Below are 17,921 nucleotides of genomic sequence, written 5' to 3'. Positions count from 1 at the left end.
TCAGTCTGGATAACACTTTGAGAAGAGTAGCTTAATGACCTGGAAACCAAGTAACTCATTACTATGACCTGCTATACTAAAGCAGTACCTTGTAGAATGGAGTACTGGAGTACAATTCAACCTTGGCCTCTATACGAATGCAGCTGTAATTCTAGCAGGTTTTCTATGTCCTTGGAGTTACATAACCTTTAAAAGGGGAGTCCCTTGTTACCATATAGTCTAAAAAAGTAACTGAAGCACAAGTCTTCTGCTTATTCCCAACACTGTCTCAAGCCCACAATAGATAATGCTAAAAAAATGTGTTTGCCTGTAAGGTACCACTGAACTCCTGTTTGGTTTGTGCTGTAACAGATGAAGAGCAGCCATCCTACAAAACCTAGTTTTCCCAGTTCTCTCCACCTCCCATTGAATTATAATTGGTGACACAACACTCATGTCTTGTAAACATGTCTTGATGAGCAGTGGGCAGTGAGCCACGATCTCAATGTGGCCTATAAATGTTGTAGAACAAGAGTCACTACTTGAAGTACCTGGATGAACTTGGCTATCTGAGGAAGGTCACCTGGTTCTGTGAGGTCACCTGGTTCTGGATCTTGATCCTCCTTGATCTCAGATTGCAAATGCCTTAGCAGACCAGGTGCTCAGGAGCAGCAGCAGCAGCAGGCCATTGCTTTCACATCCTGCACGTGAGCTCCCAAAGGCACCTGGTGGGCCACTGCGAGTAGCAGAGTGCTGGACTAGATGGACTCTGGTCTGATCCAGCAGGCTAGTTCTTATGTTCTTATGTGAGGTGGGATACAGGTGGAGGTCAGCTGCAGCTTACATTGCTTCTCCAAGCAGCTCTCAGGAAAATGAGTTGCTGATTAGCATGTTAAAGTACTCATATGATGGCCCATTGCTCTTCTAACCACAGCCCGATTCAACTTGTAGTATCATTTCCACAACAGGCAACAATTTATTTATTCAGAAACATGTTTTGCTGCTTCTCCAGAGAGCCTGATTTTTTAAAAATCTGTTTTAAAAGAATCTCATAAATCTATGTGGTCAAATGCTGTGCAAAACAGGACAGCGTGTTTGAAACTGGGGTATCAAATCCTTAGCTGCATCTTATTCCACGACAATACCTTCTTGGTCAATTTTTTAAAGATGTCATTTATTCCTACCTCAGGTGACTTTCTTAGCTCTTTAAAAAAAAACGTAATGAACTATCTGATCTTGACTAAAAGTGAAATTCAGAGTACTTCAAAGACCCAAGATTTGTGTTTGCTCTAATATAATAGGCCATCAATACATATAAGCAAAAAAGAAACAATATGGCCTACAATGACATTAGACTAAACTGGTCTAATTTTGAATCTTTTTCTGCTCCTTAAACCTTTTTGTTGATTGGACATTTCTAACTTTCCTTGACGGGATATGCTTAGTCAATTCAATGCTCAATCAATTAATAATATTGAGCAAATAAAATAATAAGCCTCTTGGCATGCAGGCCTCTCACAATCTCCAAAATATGGACGCAATACCTGGAGAAGTTCTCTTGGGCTCATTCCGCACACGCAAAATAATGCACTTTCAAGCTGCTTTCACAACTGTTTTTGCCATTCTGCACAGCTTCAAAGAGCCCTGAAAGCAGCTTGAAAGTGCATTATTCTGCGTGTGCGGAATGAGCCTTGCAGAAGCCCAGCGAGCAACACAAAACTGCTTTCATGTGCTCTGGAGCTGTGGTATGAGGGCTTGTGCAAGAGAATTCCCCAGAATATTATTCTTTGTTTTTTATTGATTTTGAGGGTTTCAAAGAGTTGCTTGAAGATATTATAGAGCAGCTTCTGAAAAAGAAACAAATCCAGATACATACATAGAAAATGTACATATACCTTTGGAAGAATACTCTTTTGTAATGAAATTTCTAAAATACTGGGGGGGGGGGGGATGAATGAAGAGGAAAGGAAATCTCTTTACACAGCACTTTGAATATCAATGTCCAGTTCACCGTAAACATGCCGTATGGCATCACAATTCAAGCTTGCAATCAGCTTTCGGGGGCCAGCCCGCTTTGGAATGCATGTTTCTTCCCAGGTCAAGGTTGAATTCTTTGCGATCTTGCTGCAGTGATAAAGAACAGTGTGAACACAGTGGCAGATGGGCCATAAATCTCAGTTCAATATATGAACAGGCAAGGGAAAAGATAATCTATCTTTTAAGGAGAAACATCCCACCCCCAAATTGTGCTTCTACCCCTAAAAAGAAAAACTCCACACACCAGGATACTGCTAGAAGATTCTCAGTTATCAACGAGAGGTTAGACAAAAGCTGTTGTTGATCAAAAATCTTTGAACAGAAAACAGCAAAGTAATCCTTATATTTTTGATTGGTATGTATGTCCACAACGATGTGCCACAAGCAGTGGTGGGATTCAGCCTATTCGTACCGGTTCAGTAGAACCGGCAGCTAATTTTTTGTCTAGTTCAGAGAACTGGTTGTCATCCCGCCATTTTGGAACCAGTTGTTAAATTATTTGAATCCTATCCCTGGCCACAAGCAATAAGAACTCATATCTAGAAATGATTTTGGAACATTTGGGACTGGATTTTGAGGTCCATTTTGTACTAGATCTGAGTTTTGTTGAGTCTATCCACTAATAAAGCTGGTGTCAGCTGAATGATGAGATGTATCGTCAAAGGCTTTCGTGGCTGGAATTAACTAGGTGTTGTAAATGGAGCAAAAACTACCAGATCGTGGCCACACAACTTGGGAAACCCACAACACCCAACTGAACGATGAGAATCTAGTCATCCATCCACATGACTTTTGGGGGACAGTTGGGAAGCCCCATTCCCAGTCCCCAAGGTCACAAATCCATTTCAAGGCCTGCAATGTTCCTCAGTACACAGAACTTAAAATTCCCATGATTCCGAGAGGTGGAGATTGGTGCATTATGGGCAACTTTTTTTAAAATAAAAAGAGCACTATCACTTAACGATAAGCACTTTTGAAAATGATTCTTCTTTAGGGTTTGCTTTAAGCAAAACAAAATAAAACCACCATCCAGAATGGAGTCAAGGAAGCACCTTGTCAGGCTGGTTTAAAAAGTGGTTCTCTGGAGCATGCTTTTTACAATGAAAACATGAAAAAGTGATAGAAAACTGGTGGGGATGTATCCAGTGGGATCTGGTCCAGTTATCTTTAAAAAAAAAAATAACCAGAATGTATCTCAGAGGATTTTTTTTTTTAAACTAATGGAATAAAACGGAACTAATTCTATTTGCCTGAAGTAACCTTAGTGATAGATGATTCTCAGTAATGTGCTAAGCCATCAACATGCTCCAGTCATTTATCATCTTCAATACAGAGAGGCAAATGGGATTAATATTTAAATAATCAGCTATGTTTTTCTCTCTGTGAATGTAACTTGCCACCTCCACGAAGCCACAATAACTTGATTAGCGATATGCATATTATGTGAAACTGAGAATATCAGCTTTTAGAGATGCTTTTAAAGGCAGTTTCTAGCTCTCATGGTGTCAGAGAAAAATGAGGAATTGCCCGAGGCCAGAATTCCATGTGATGGGCACACGAAACTAATCCACATATGCCCTGCTCTGCCCAATTCAGTTTAAAGGAGAAACCCTATTGGTACACTCATTCCTGTGCAGAGGCGTATGACCTGGGGAGGGCAAAAGCTGGCCTGCACGGAGGCTGGGGCTCGGCAGCGGCGGGAGGCCCAGGTGGGTACTGAGGCCGCCCACCGCCAAGCCCCGCCCCTGCCTCCCAGCAAGGGGGCGGGGCTTGGTGGCATGCGGCTGGGGCACACATTTTTTGTTATGTGGGGGTGCGCCCAGTTCCTGGTGCCTCCCATGTGACTGAAAGGCATGCGTCCGGGGACATGGGTGACCCCATAATCTCAACCTTTTAAGTACAATATAATTTGTATGCCTTCCAGAGGCCATATGCATACGTGTTGTGAATACAGATACTGGGGAAGCCAGTGTGACATCACTGATACGAGACTAATTCTTACCTGAACTTCTTTGAGATGGGACGCAATAAACCAGGTCCGTCAAGTCGTACCAGAACATCTGTTAGTTCCCGACTGAGTGGGTTGGTGAATTCCACTCTTACTATCATTTCCTTGCCTACTACCTTCTCACCAGGAACCTGTCAGAAAAAAAAACGTAAATCACAATAAGGTGACTGGGATACCTGAAAAACAGACCCCTCCCATATCAACCTGTCCAGCAATTAAAACACTACACCTTGCTCAGTGTGCCTTCATCTTTTGAAATACAGTAGATAGCTACCAACATCAGGGCTTGATTGGCGGAGGCATGTCAGATACGGAATGTGTTCTTTACAGGAGTTCCACTAAACGCGACCTACTACATTTTGGACGCACTGCAACTGAGCTTTCTTGATATGCCTGTGCTTTTTTTTTCCTTTTTTTTAATTTTATTAAAAAGATGAAATTAATAACAGTACAACAAAAACCATTGGCTTCTGCTGTTGAAGCCTTTGCTGGGGAGGGGAGAATCCCTCAAGGCAGAATGTTTTAAATGATTACTGCATTTACTTTTTTATTTGTGTTAAAAGCAGCTGCGGCCTTCAGTTTGCAAGACTCGAGCAAGGCTGTTTAGATTTTGGAGGATATTTTGGAGGTCATTCCTTCCTAGGGTTGCCATGAGTCAGGGGCAACTTGATGGCACATATTTATATACACGTTATCTGTTGCATTGTCTGATTATGTTTTAAGCTGCTTTTGATTGGCTGCTCTTTTTTAAAAACTTGCTTTTTTAAAAAAAAATACTTGTTATACTATTTATTATTGTAAACAGTTTCAAATAAAATGTGTGAAGTGACTGATTAATAAAAAAAGAACTAAATGATTCTAATAGAGACCTTGTTTGTTAAATTTGAAGCAGAGAGAGAGAGAGAGAGAGAGAGAGAGAGAGAGAGAGAGAGAGAGATTTCTGTCATGGGGAACAGAAACTGAACTGGGAGAACCGGCCAGCCAGAGTTGCCAAACTGTTAGATAGAGCTCCTGCAGAGATGCAATCGAAAAAGAGAGAGATGGGCTCTTTTCCAGCAACTGCTCTGTAAACACATGGAAATATTCAGATTAGTTTAAATATGCATAAATATAAAACACATATGTTAACTATTATTAACAGAAACCCTCTGATTCATAATGCATTTGGCTATGAGTGGTAAGCAACTGCAATGCCCCCCCCCCATTAGAAAGGAGGGGTTTCTTAAGCTAAGTGCATATTGTAATAGTAGATGGATTATTTTTGTTAAGATACATGGGCCCCTTCCGCACACGCAAAATAATGCGTTTTCAAACCACTTTCACAACTGTTTGCAAGTGGATTTTGCTATTCTGCACAGCTTCAAAGAGCACTGAAAGCAGTTTGAAAGTGCATTACTCTGCATGTGCAGAATGAGCCATTGTTTACTATTGGTCAGGATGGTTGATTGTTATTTCCTCCTTTTCATACTTGTATTTGAACTGGCCACTTCCAAGCTCCATTTTCTTGCTTTCTGTACTCTTTATATTTGTTCCTGGCTCTTTCTCCTTCAAGCACTAAACCATTTCTGTTTCATTGGGTCAGGCTTGTTTCCTAGATTGGATACCCCACATGTATTTCTCCTTTTTCAAGCCCAGAAAGGGGAAAAAAGGTTTCTTTCTTGGTCCTGCCCACTTGTTGCATAACTGGGGACAGAAGGAATTACCTTTAGCCTGCTTCCTTTGTCTGATGGCCGTTTGAGCACTTATATGGCCAAAAAAACGGATCCTGTTCCATTCTTTTTGGTTCTACTTGCTGCTCAGACTTGGACCCTGAATTTGTGGTGAGATTTCTGTCATTAGTACTGACCTCTCTCTCTGTTTCTCTCCCTCCTGTCTGTTTCCTCACACTTAAGGTTGCCAAATTCCCAGAGGGAGGAAGGGGATCTTCCACCCCAAGGACGGAAAACTCAGATTTTGCCACAGGCTGCATTTTCCCTACATGATATGTCTCTGTTCCACCCCCAACAGGCCCTTAAGAGATTGTGGAGGTTTCTTCACACTGAGCTTCTAAAGCCAATTTGTGAGCAGGCTAGATTGGGTGACAGTGCAAAGAAAGGCCTATTTGGTTATGGCACTAATATGTTGGAAATTTTCTCCAAAGACATTTGCCTGCCCCTTATGTCATTATCTGTGAGGACTTTCTTTTTTTAACGTTTTTATTCTTTGGCACCTGGGGTACCCTGAACTGGGTGGAAAGTAGGGCTGCCAACTGAGAAATTCCTGAAGATTGGGGGGAGGTGTCTAGGGAGGGCAGAACTGGTGGAGAGAAGGGACTTCAAAAGGGTATAATGCCATAGACTCCACCCTCCAAAGCAGCCATTTTCTCCAGGTGAGCTGATCTCTGGTCTGGAGATCAGTTGTGATTTCCAGAGATCTCCAGGGCCCACCTGGAGGCTAGCAGCCCTAGTGGAAAGATGGCATAAAATGTTTTAAATAAATATGTCTTCTGTTCAAGTAGCAGAGAACAGGGCCAGGTTGAGGGGGAGCACGAGGGGCATTTTGCCTGGGCCTCATCTCCAATTTAGACAGTTGTTAATTGGGAGAGTTTTGATATTGCTCACAGCTTGCTTTTATGTGTATTACCTAATTTTTATTTCGTCATGGCCTGGGGCCTCAAAAGCCAGAAGCAGCCTGAGCATTTCTGGGACCCCCTCTCTGTAACAATATATCCAGTGATGCCCATCACCAGCGCATGCTACTTTAGGATTGGTCAGGCTTATGGCAGTCGTGTGACCTTGTTTTGTGCCATCCCCCCAAAGAGAGCACGCTGACTTAGCTCGAGTTCCATCTGCAGTCAACTAGGTTAATAACCCTGGGTGAGGATGAACAATGATGGCTGGCTCCAAAGTCCAAATGAGGAAGGCGACACAGATGTGGAATCACTTCCAGATGTGAGCATCTGCAGTTTGCACATGGAAGTCTGCTTCTGCGCACAGATCTCCCTGCCAGAACTGTGCAGACTGTTGATAACTCTTGCTTCTAACAGTCTAAGGAATCACCCTAGGACTGTGGTGGCGAACATTTGGGACTCCAGATGTTATGGACTACAATTCCCATCAGCCCCTGCCAGCATGGCCAATTGGCCATGCTGGCAGGGGCTGATGGGAATTGTAGTCCATAACATTGGCCATGCTGGCAGGGGCTGATGGGAATTGTAGTCCATAACAATTGGCCCTGCTGGCAGGGGCTGATGGGAATTGTAGTCCATAACAATTGGCCCTGCTGGCAGGGGCTGATGGGAATTGTAGTCCATAACAATTGGCCCTGCTGGCAGGGGCTGATGGGAATTGTAATCCATAACATCTGGAGTGCCAAAGGTTTGCCATCACTGCCCTAGGATAATAAAAGGTACTTCTTCCCCCATCTTGGGTCCACTAGAAGTCAAAATCAAGTCCCCCTCCCAGACGTAATCTATAAGGACAGACTTTATAGAATGCCTATTGTAAAGACAGGGTAGAGGAGAAAGCTACTGATCTTAGGCACTGGATGATGCTCTCCGCCCCACCCTGCAAAACTCTCCTGGGATCTGACTGTGTCTTTTGTCTGATAAGGGCACAGGGAATTAGCAGTTTAAAAATGAAAGGAAAGGAAAGAAAAACCCTACCGTGCTACATAATGTATAATTCATGACAACATCTGTGGTATGTCACATTTATCTTAACACATGAGAATGAACCGATTCAGCCTATGCTTGTTAGGGTTTTATGAATTATATTAAATCTTTATTTCTCTCTCCGAGGCCCCCTTTTTTTTCTTTAAAGAGGGATTAGATTCTTCTCCCTGCTGAACCAGAAGGCAAACTGATCTGCAGCAAGTAACAGCATTGATACGGACTCCCAGCCAAGCTAGTGAGAACAAAATTTGGCTAGCGACCACGTTGAAAGCTGTGGTTTTGTACGAAGCCGAGCTTGATGCTAGAAACAATCAAGAAATATTGATGGTATTCAAATGTCTTTTCCTTTCCATGTTCTCTGACATGCGTTATGCACTGCGGAGAGAACTGAGGAATGTCGGGGGTGGTCTTTCTAAACGTCTAATTTCCTCAATGCCCTGGTTGCAGCAAACACTATTTTCTTTTCATTCATGGTTTAAAAACCCTAACAAGAACAAAAAAAAAAATTGTACATCCGTAGCTGACCAACCAGCACACAACAGGCAGGATCAAGCTTGGTTTTCTGCTGGTGGAAAGGGGGTTGGTTCCCTCTGACTACTCCAAAAGGCTGTGCCAGAGATCATGGGATGGAAAAGGGGGATTTGGTAAGACTCACCCCACCCCAAATTATGACTACTTGTGTCTTGATCCTGTTGACGGTGGGCATAGTGTCTGCACCAGAGGAATCCCAGGACAGCAGTCATTACCAAGATAAGTCCCCACAGGCCACACAAGGGAGTGTTGGGCTCATTCCGCACATGCAGAATAATGCACTTCCAAACTGCTTTCAGTGCTCTTAGAAGCTGTGCGGAATGGCAAAATCCACTTGCAAACAGTTGTGAAAGTGGTTTGAAAACGCATTATTTTTGCGTGTGCGGAAGGGGCCTTGGAGGCAATGAGAGGTTAGTTCGTGTCCTCTGCATTCTCATCCAGTCCCGCTCTCCACCCTAATGTTGCACAAGTCACTTCTGCTCCAAGTTACTGACTAAAATAAAATTTGGAAATATGCACAGTGCAGATCTGCTCATATATTATCAGGACAGGTTCAACTAGATGAGCTATTCATGATACACATGAGGCAACAGCTGCAGAACCACTGCATACATTAATGGCATAATGCAGACAGAGTGTATGTTATGGGTCAGATCCAGGCTATATTGGCTGTTTCTACTGCAAGCCCCCTGTCATTCAGAAGTAACAAGTTGGGAAAACCAGTGGGCTATAGTGGGGAGGTGGTAGGAAAGTTCCATCTGACATGGGGAAATTTAATCCAGCCCTATGGGAGAATGTTTTCTTTGATCATGTGTTAACATTTCAGGTACAAATAGATTCCACAATAATACGTGAGTATACCCTAAGACGGTGGTGGCAAACCTTTGGCACTCCAGAAGTTATGGACTACAATTCCCATCAGCCCCTGTCAGCATGGCCAATTGGTTGCTGGCAGGGGCTGATGGGAATTGTAGTCCATAACATCTGGAGTGCCAAAGGTTCACCACCGCTGTCCTAAGATATAATGCATAACTGACCATCTGACTGAGAAGAAAAAATATTTTGATAAAATGCTTTTGTCGTGGCTATTTTATTATGAATATACAGTGTTGGATCCCATGGATCTGGTTTTCTCATTTGCAGAAGTACTTTCCTCTGCAAGAAAGGAGCATCAGGGTTCACAAAAATGTCTTACCATCAGGGGAAGGTTCCTTCCACAGTGGAAAGTCCCTCTAAAAGTGGAATGGATCAACAGGATCCAACCCATGGTATGCAAACAGATACAGTAGATACTGGATATGCTAGGATAGTGGTGTCTCCTGACCCATCTTTCCCAGGCATCTTTACTCCCAGGAAAAGAGTCATCTTAACCATATTGTACCTACAACTGGGAGCCCCAGTTCTTATTTCAATGCTATTCATTAAATTGTCAAGACAGCAAAGGGAACACCACTAGTAACAAAGCTGTCTAGTTGACCAATCTTAAGATAAAGTATAGAAGTCATAAGAACATAAGAAAATAAGAACAAGCCAGCTGGATCAGACCAGAGTCCATCTAGTCCAGCTCTCTGCTACTCGCAGTGGCCCACCAGGCGCCTTTGGGAGCTCACATGCAGGATGTGAAAGCAATGGCCTTCTGCGGCTGTTGCTCCCGAGCACCTGGTCTGCTAAGGCATTTGCAATCTCAGATCAAAGAGGATCAAGATTGGTAGCCAGAGATCGACTTCTCCTCCATAAATCTGTCCAAGCCCCTTTTAAAGCTATCCAGGTTAGTGGCCATCACCACCTCCTGTGGCAGCATATTCCAAACACAAATGACATGTTGCATGAAGAAATGTTTCCTTTTATTAGTCCTAATTCTTCCCCCCAGCATTTTCAATGAATGCCCCCTGGTTTTAGTATTGTGAGAAAGAGAGAAAAATTTCTCTCTGTCAACATTTTCTACCCCATGCATAATTTTATAGACTTCAATCATATCCCCCCTCAGCCGTCACCTCTCCAAACTAAAGAGTCCCAAACGCTGCAGCCTCTCCTCATAAGGAAGGTGCTCCAGTCCTTCATTCTACTCCCTACTTCTTCCTTGCTTCAAGGATGGTCTTCACCCATGGGCAACAGAAGCAATAGCCCTGGGTCTCCTGCTTGGGTGCTCTCCAGCCACCCATCCCTGCCTCCTGAGAGAGGGGAAGGGAGAAGAAAAATGGCAGGTTCCTGCTGCCATCCCTTGTGCCAGAGTCTGATTCCATGCAATGACAACTGCTCAAACCTCCCCTATCTGTAGCCATGTCCAGGGCTCTAGCAGCTGGCTTCCAGCAGCAGCTCAAACTGGGCAAGGGCCCCCTCTTGTTTGATTCTGAGCCTGATACTGGACTTTTGACCAGGAGGGTCCCTGCATTATTTTTCCCATAGCATGCCAGGCAGCTGCATGGGTCACCAGATGCTCTGGACTGTTAATGTCATGCTCAGTGCATTCAGCTCATCTCAGTCCTGGATCAGACCAGAGTCCATCTAGTCCAGCATTCTTAGCTCTGAGAGTGGCCACCAGGTGCCTTTGGGAGCTCACATGCAGGATGTGAAAGCAATGGCCTGCTGCTGCTGCTGCTGCTCCTGAGCACCTGGTCTGCTAAGGCATTTGCAATCTGAGATCAAGGAGGATCAAGATTGGTAGCCATAGATTGACTTCTCCTCCATAAATCTGTCCAAGCCCTTTTAAAGCTATCCAGGTTAAGGCCATCACCACCTCCTGTGGCAGCATATTCCAAACACCAATCACACGTTGCGTGAAGAAGTGTTTCCTTTTATTAGTCCTAATTCTTCCCCCCAGCATTTTCAATGAATGCCCCTGGTTCTAGTATTGTGAGAAAGAGAACAATTTCTCTCTGTCAACATTTTCTACCCCATGCATAATTTTATAGACTTCAATCGCCTCCCCCCTCAGGCGTCCTCTCTCAGAACTAAAAGAGTCCCAAGCCCTCTTCCTCATAAGGAAGGTGCTCCAATCCTTCAATCATCCTCGTTGCCCTTCTCTGCACTTTTTCTATCTCTTCTGATATCCTTTTTTGAGATGTGGTGACCAGAACTGAACACAGTGCTCCAAGCGGTCGCTTTCCCTTAAAAGCTTTATATAAGGGGCATGACAATCCTTGCAGTTTTATTATCAACTCCTTTTCCTAATTATCCCCAGCATAGAGTTTGCCTTTTCACAGCTGCCATGTGCATTGAGTTGACATTCCCATGGAACTATCAACTAAGGCGCTAAATCCCTTTCCTGGTCTGTGACTGATAGCACTGACCCTGTAGCGTGTATGTGAAGTTTGGATTTTTTTGCCCTATGTGCATCACTTTTACATTTAGCTACATTGAACTGCATTTGCCATTTCTTAGCCCTCACCTAATTTATCGAGATTCGCGTGGAGCTCTTAGCCATCCGCTGTGGTTCTTACCACCCTACATAATTTGGTATCATCTGCAAACTTGGCCACCACACTACCCACCCCTACTTCCAGGTCATTTATGAATAAGTTAAAGAGCACTGGTCCCAAAACGGATCCTTGGGGGACACCACTCCCTACATCCTCTCCATTGTGAGAACTTCCCATTTATACTCCACCCTTTGTTTCCTGTTCCTCAACCAGTTTTTCAATCCATAGGAGGACTTCCCCTCTTATTCCTTCATTGCTGAGTTTTTTTCTCAACAGTCTCTAGTGAGGAACTTTGTCAAAAGCCTTTTGGAAATCCAAGTAGAACCAATGTCCACTGGTTCCCCCTTATCCACATGTCTGTTTTACACCCTCAAAGAACTCTAGTAAGTTTGTGAAGACAGGACTTGCCTCTACAAAGCCATGCTGACTCTTCCTCAGCAGGTCTTGCTTTTCTACATTTTTTAATAATTTTATCTTTAATGATAGATTCTACTAATTTACCGGAACAGATGTCAAACTGACTGGCCTGTAATTTCCTGGGTCCCCTAGACCTTTCTTAAGATTGTGGTGACATTGGCCATCTTCCAGTCTTCAGGGATGGAGCCTGATTTCAGGGGATAAGTTGCATATTAATGTGGAGAACATCAGCAATTTCATGTGAGCTCTTTAAGAACTCTTGGATGAATGCAATCTGGGCCAGGGGATTTGGTAGCATTTAGTTTATCAATGGCTGCCAGAACTTCTTGTCTACCACTATCTTCGCTAGTTCCTCGGATTCACCTCCTAAGAAGCTTGGTTCAGGTGCAGGAATTTTCCTCACCTCCTCTTGGGTGAAGACAGATGCAAAGAATTCATTCAGCTTCTCTGCAATCTCCCTGTCATCTTTTAGCACACCTTTTTGTTCCGTCATCATCTAACGGGCCTACCGCTTCCCGAGCTGGCTGGCCTGCTTTTGATGTACTTGAAGAACTGTTTGTTGCCTAGTCTTGATGTTACAGCCATGCGTTCCTCATAATCCTTTTGCCTCCCTTACAGCTAACTTGCTTCTCTTTTGCCACCATTTGTGTTCTCTCTGGTATTCTTCATCAGTTAAGTTGGACTTCCATTTTCTAAAGACATCTTTTTTTCCTAATAATTTCCTTAACCTCCTTTGTTAACCATGGTGGCTTTCTTTTAGACTGGGCTGCCTTTCCTAACCCTCTGGAACACATTCCAGCTGAGCTTTTAAGACTGTGTTTTTTAAATAACCTCCAAGCACCTTGGACATTTTTGACTCTCTTTGATTTTCCTTTCAGCTTCCTGCGCACTATCCCCTCATCTTTGATTCCTTTTCTGAAAGCCGAATGTAACTACATTAGTAGTTGTCACTTGTTGTTAGCATGCAGAGATACCTAGAATCTGACAGCATTGTGAGTGCGCTGTTCCCTCTCGGCTCAACAACACTGACTTCCACCAGGTCCTGGGTCCCACATAGAATTAGATCTGGGATCACATCTCCCTGGTTGGTTCTACAACCATCTGCTCCTAAGCCACAGTCATTTAGCATATCCAGGAATGTCTCTCCTTACTATGACCTGAACATGCATTTTTTTTCCAGTTTATGTAGGGATAGTTAAAATCGCCCATTACCCACGACATTTTTTTTTGTTGGCCTCTCTAATTTCTTTTCCATCTCAGAATCCTCTTGTGCACTTTGGTGTGGGGACGATATTCGCTAATGTTAAACTATGCTTCACCCCTGGTATTGATATGCCGTGGCGGGCGCGTATTTTGGAACGGCGGTCGGTTTATGTTCTTTGATGTAGTTAGATAGAGACATCAGCATACTCTGTCTCTGTCCTAACCTGGGATTTATGTGTTTTGCCCTCTAGCCTTTTGTAGACACTATCATTTATCACATTGCTATGCTCCTGGCTTGTATGTGGTTGATTTAGAAAACCTCTCTGTGTCTGCATCCCCATGGACTCGTATTCCGAACCGACGTCACCTCGGCTCCTGTCGGCTTTCCCCAGGGCTCAGTTTAAAGCTGTTCTGCCACCTTTTTAGCGTTGGCCAGCAGCCTGGTTCCTCTTTGGTTAAGATGAAGCCGTCCCTTTGTACAGGCCTGCCTTTATCCAAAAGGTTCCCCAGTTCCTGACAAAGCTGAAACCCTCTGTCTTACATCTCCTTCTCATCCACGCATTGAGACCCTGTATTTCAGCGCTTACCCTGCTTCGCCCTCTTGGCGATGGAACAGAGTAGCATTTGAGGAGAATGCCACCTTGGGGGGTCCTGGATTTTAACCTTTTTCCTAGCAGCCTAAATTTAGCTTCCAGAACCTCCGGCTACATTTCCCAATGTCATTTAGGTACCAATGTGGACCACAACTGACTCCACCCTGGCAATCTAACAGCCTATCTAGGCAATGACATCGCTGACAACCGCACCAGGCAGGCAAGTCACCATCACGGTCATCATCCGCCTGTCTGACAACTCTCTATATTCCCTAATGATGAATCACCCACTACAAAGGCCCCCCACCTCCCGAAGTATCCTCAGTCGCGAGAGGATATCTGACCACCAGCTAAGGAAGGGTCCCATCTAAGGGAGCATCTTTCACCACCTCAGACTGGCACCCTCCGTCACCCCAGACTCTCATTCTCCATGACATCTGAAGAGATGTCACCTTGGGAAGTGGGACCGGCTGCTAGGTCCCTGTAAGCATTGTTTGTGGCCCTCTCTGGCACTCTCAGCTACTCCAGGTCTGCCACCTTGGCTTCAAGAGAAGGCGCTACGTTCCTTGAATGCCAGGAGGCTCATTGCGAGACTTCCCGCACTTCTGCCTAATTGGCGGATAGTCATTACATGTGACACTCAGTGCAAACAGCAGAAGCCCCCAATTCCACTGCTGGCTTCCTGCCTTCATATCTGTTTGTTTAGATATTCAAATACTAATTTTAATTAGTGCCTCCCTCTTAAGTTTCTATACCTTCTACTATCCTTAAAATATGTTTTATTTGAAGTAAAACACCTGGCGTGCCCGTCCAGGCCTTGGCTGCTAATTCAGAGACTAACTGAAAAGATTTAAAAATGTGAGAAGCCCACCCCTTCAGCACTAACTTCCAGAAAAGATTTTACAAATGTGAGAAGCCCACCCTTTTCAGAAGCCTCCGCAATCAGCAGCCCTAGGACAAGGAGAAAAAGAAAACCCCTGTTTAAAATACACATTTTAAAGATGTGGCTTTGAGAAAAGCCCTCTGTAAAGAAAAATCAGAGCTCCTCAGCCCTTTCTGGCCCACTGCTGTTCTCCAGTGCTCCTCTTCTCTGCTGGTTCCAGAGACTAACTGAAAAGATTTGAAAAGAACTTTCAAGATTTCTTTAAAAAAAAAACAACCCAAACCAACCTGGGCACAAAATTAACTTTTCCCCTTCCTCTTAAGAGTATATAAAACAACGGTCTGCAGAAACAGTGACTCTGGGGTTCATTCCTTCCATGTTTAATATTCCTGCTTCGGAGAAGAAGAGAAAGACTAAGCAATTTAGGAGTGTAACCCAGGGAATCTGTATATGCTGTTCAGCTCTGGCAGAGAATTGAAAGGATTATACATTTTTTAAATGTGGTTATTGAAGGTATCTGCTCGAAGCAAAGTTTATTTGACTTATTGGCTTCCTCCGCGGAGTGCTCAAAAGAGACATAATATTATTTGAGGACACTGCCGATAAACATTTGTCCTCACTAATTAGATACACACAGGCTGGCATCGGCGGAGAGTTTTCAAAACAAACTTTGATGGGAAGGAGCCGTTTCCCTCAAACTTTTAAGCCTTTTGAGTTTTATCGTCTGTCACATCGTCTCACATCCATTGTGTGCTTTTATCTGAAATGGACGAGCGGCTGATATCATTATGGCTCCTTCCTGGACTGAAGCTGTCAATAGAGGAGTTCTTTGGAACTTCTGGTAAAATATTAAAATGGTGTTTTCTTCTTCTCTTGGATTCGAAAGAACCAATGTAAGGCCGTTTCATACGGGCAAATATGGCGTCGATGCGGAAAGAAGCGTCAGGCGAGGCGTTAGCAGCGCAGCGGCAGTCTTGATGTGCCCGTCGCTAAACCCATTGCCGAAGGCGGTGTATCGAACTGGCAGCAAAACCACTCTTTTTCCCCATGTAATCGGCCTTTTCGTCACGAACAGCATACGGAGCTGTCGTCACAAATGGCGTCCCGGGCCTGCAACCGCCAAGTCTTGCCAAAGCATAGCGTCGGGCGCGCTTCCATAGCGCTTCGATGCGAACCGTCACATTTCTCGCGGGGCTCACGGGCGCCGCCAGCTCCCGCCTGTCTATGTGAGCGCTTTTAGGATCGCGTCACTTAATTTCACGGCGTCATCGCGTCGCTTCACAGCGTCGCGGAAAACGGCCTTAGATTATAGTCAGTTTGGTGCAGTGGTTAGAACAGAGGTCCTCAACACGGGGCACATGGACCCCGTGGCACCCTCCGGCCCATTTCGTGGCAGGCTGTCAAGTGGTTTTAGACAGAGGGAAGGGCCAAACTGGGCCTTTGTCCTGCAAAGCTTTTGATTGGTCGTGCTGATTTGTTTAAATCACACTGGAGAGCCAGTGTGGTGTAGTGGTTAAGAGAAGTGACCTGATCTGCAGATCAGAGAATCCCTACAGTTCCCAGTAGCTCTGAAAGTGTGACTTTTCCTCTCCCTTTACAGGGCAAGCAAAGGAGATGAGTATGTATTTAGCTTTCTGCAGATTTTCAAACTCCTTTCCCTACCAACACCCCAGCAGTTCCTCCCACACTTCAGGCCACCAATTCCAAAGATGACAAGGAAGGAAGGAAGGAAGGAAGGAAGGAAGGAAGGAAGGAAGGAAGGAAGGAAGGAAGGAAGGAAGGAAGGAAGGAAGGAAGGAAGGAAGGAAGGAAGGAAGGAAGGAAGGAAGGAAGGAAGGAAGGAAGGAAGGAAGGAAGGAAGGAAGGAAGGAAGGAAGGAAGGAAGGAAGGAAGGAAGGAAGGAAGGAGTAGGCAACTTTCCCAAATGGAGGTTGCATGGAAACAATGAGGAAGTGGGAGGCAGGCACAATGGCGGCTTGGCTCAGCTAGGGACTTTTTACAGGAAGAGAATCCTTGTGCAAATGAAAAACCTCAGCAAAGCCGCACTGCAAAGCAAACAGCCCCCAGGGTAAGACAATGGCATGAAGGTGCCTGAATTCAGACAATCCCACTAAATAGCGTTTTGCATGTTGTCTATACTCAGGCCTTAATTTGCAGTGGCTGTCCAGGATCTCAGGAAGATGCTTTCAATTAAGAGTCGAAATATCACCGCAGCACAACTACGTCAGCCTCTCTCTGTTTCTTGCAGTCCCTGAAACTGACCTGAAGGAGCACTTGTGGGATTTTTAGCGCAGCACTCTTCTGCCTGGCCAAGATCTTCTGCGTCTCGTTGACACGGGCTGTGACGAAGAAGTGCAGGGAAGCTTGTTCCAGCAACCGGCTCATGTACTCGCTGGCCTTGATTAGCACCTCCGTAGTTTGAGCTGACAGGAGGAACAAACAAACAAAGAAACCCAACTGAAGCCTGAAAGCAATATACTTGCAAGTTATTACTTCCAGTCCTGCTGATACTGTATTACCCATAGGCCATCAGATGCAATAAAGATGCTTCTCACAGAGATCGGCCAACTCTTTCAAAGCGCTAAGAAGCATCTAGCTGCTGAGATGTGGCTGGTTTCCCCTTCCCTGCCCTGGCTGTGATCTACACATATTAGAGTTATGCTTGAGAATTCGGATTTGTTTTAAGACAATTTAGATCACTGTCATCTGTATGATTTTCTCCATCTGCTGCTGCTAGGCACCGGGATACCAGGAAAAAGCCAATCTGCTGGTGTAGGCCCACTGCCTCCACAACTCTCTTTGCCCCTCTCCCCTCGATTGGGAATAAGTGTTATACATTGCTCTAGTATGGTACATTGGTTAGAGCAGAGCTCGCCAACATTTTCTTGAATGAGAGGTACTTGTGAGCAATGAAAAATATTACAAACTATTCCTGCTACTCCCTGGAAACATTGTCAAGTTATGCTCTAGAAACGCAACAAGGGTTAGCAAAAGCACCAGAAATGAAAGTATCTGATAAGCATCATGAAGGAAAATTCTAAGAAGTAGGAAAGCCTAAGAACATAAAAAGGGACCCTGCTGAACAAACCAATGGTCCATTTAGTCTAGCGACCTGTTTCACACAGTGGCCAACCAGTTGCCTTTGAGGCCAAGGCCTTCCACTGTTGTTGAACGCTTACACTGGGGTTCAGAGGTTAGC

The 17,921-nt window shown here is 44.5% G+C and overlaps 1 protein-coding gene across 1 annotated transcript in view; it reads right to left on the bottom strand.

The window, feature by feature from the left end:
- Nucleotides 1–1,675: 1,675 nt before the first annotated feature.
- Nucleotides 1,676–17,921, bottom strand: part of F13A1 (coagulation factor XIII A chain) — a 114,101-nt gene continuing 97,855 nt past the window's right edge. Inside the window, exons 13-15 of the mRNA XM_048508500.1 lie at nt 16,985–17,145; nt 4,019–4,155; nt 1,676–2,103 (exon numbers count right to left, since the gene is read on the bottom strand). Coding sequence (XP_048364457.1) covers nt 1,956–2,103; nt 4,019–4,155; nt 16,985–17,145 — 446 coding nt within the window. The 3' untranslated portion in view covers nt 1,676–1,955. The remainder of the gene's footprint in view (nt 2,104–4,018; nt 4,156–16,984; nt 17,146–17,921) is intronic.

The sequence above is a fragment of the Sphaerodactylus townsendi genome, linkage group LG09 (genome assembly GCF_021028975.2).
Source record: "Sphaerodactylus townsendi isolate TG3544 linkage group LG09, MPM_Stown_v2.3, whole genome shotgun sequence".
NCBI lineage: Eukaryota > Metazoa > Chordata > Lepidosauria > Squamata > Sphaerodactylidae > Sphaerodactylus > Sphaerodactylus townsendi.
The sequence above is the reverse complement of the archived record's forward strand: the minus strand, read 5'-3'. Positions and strand labels throughout refer to the sequence as shown.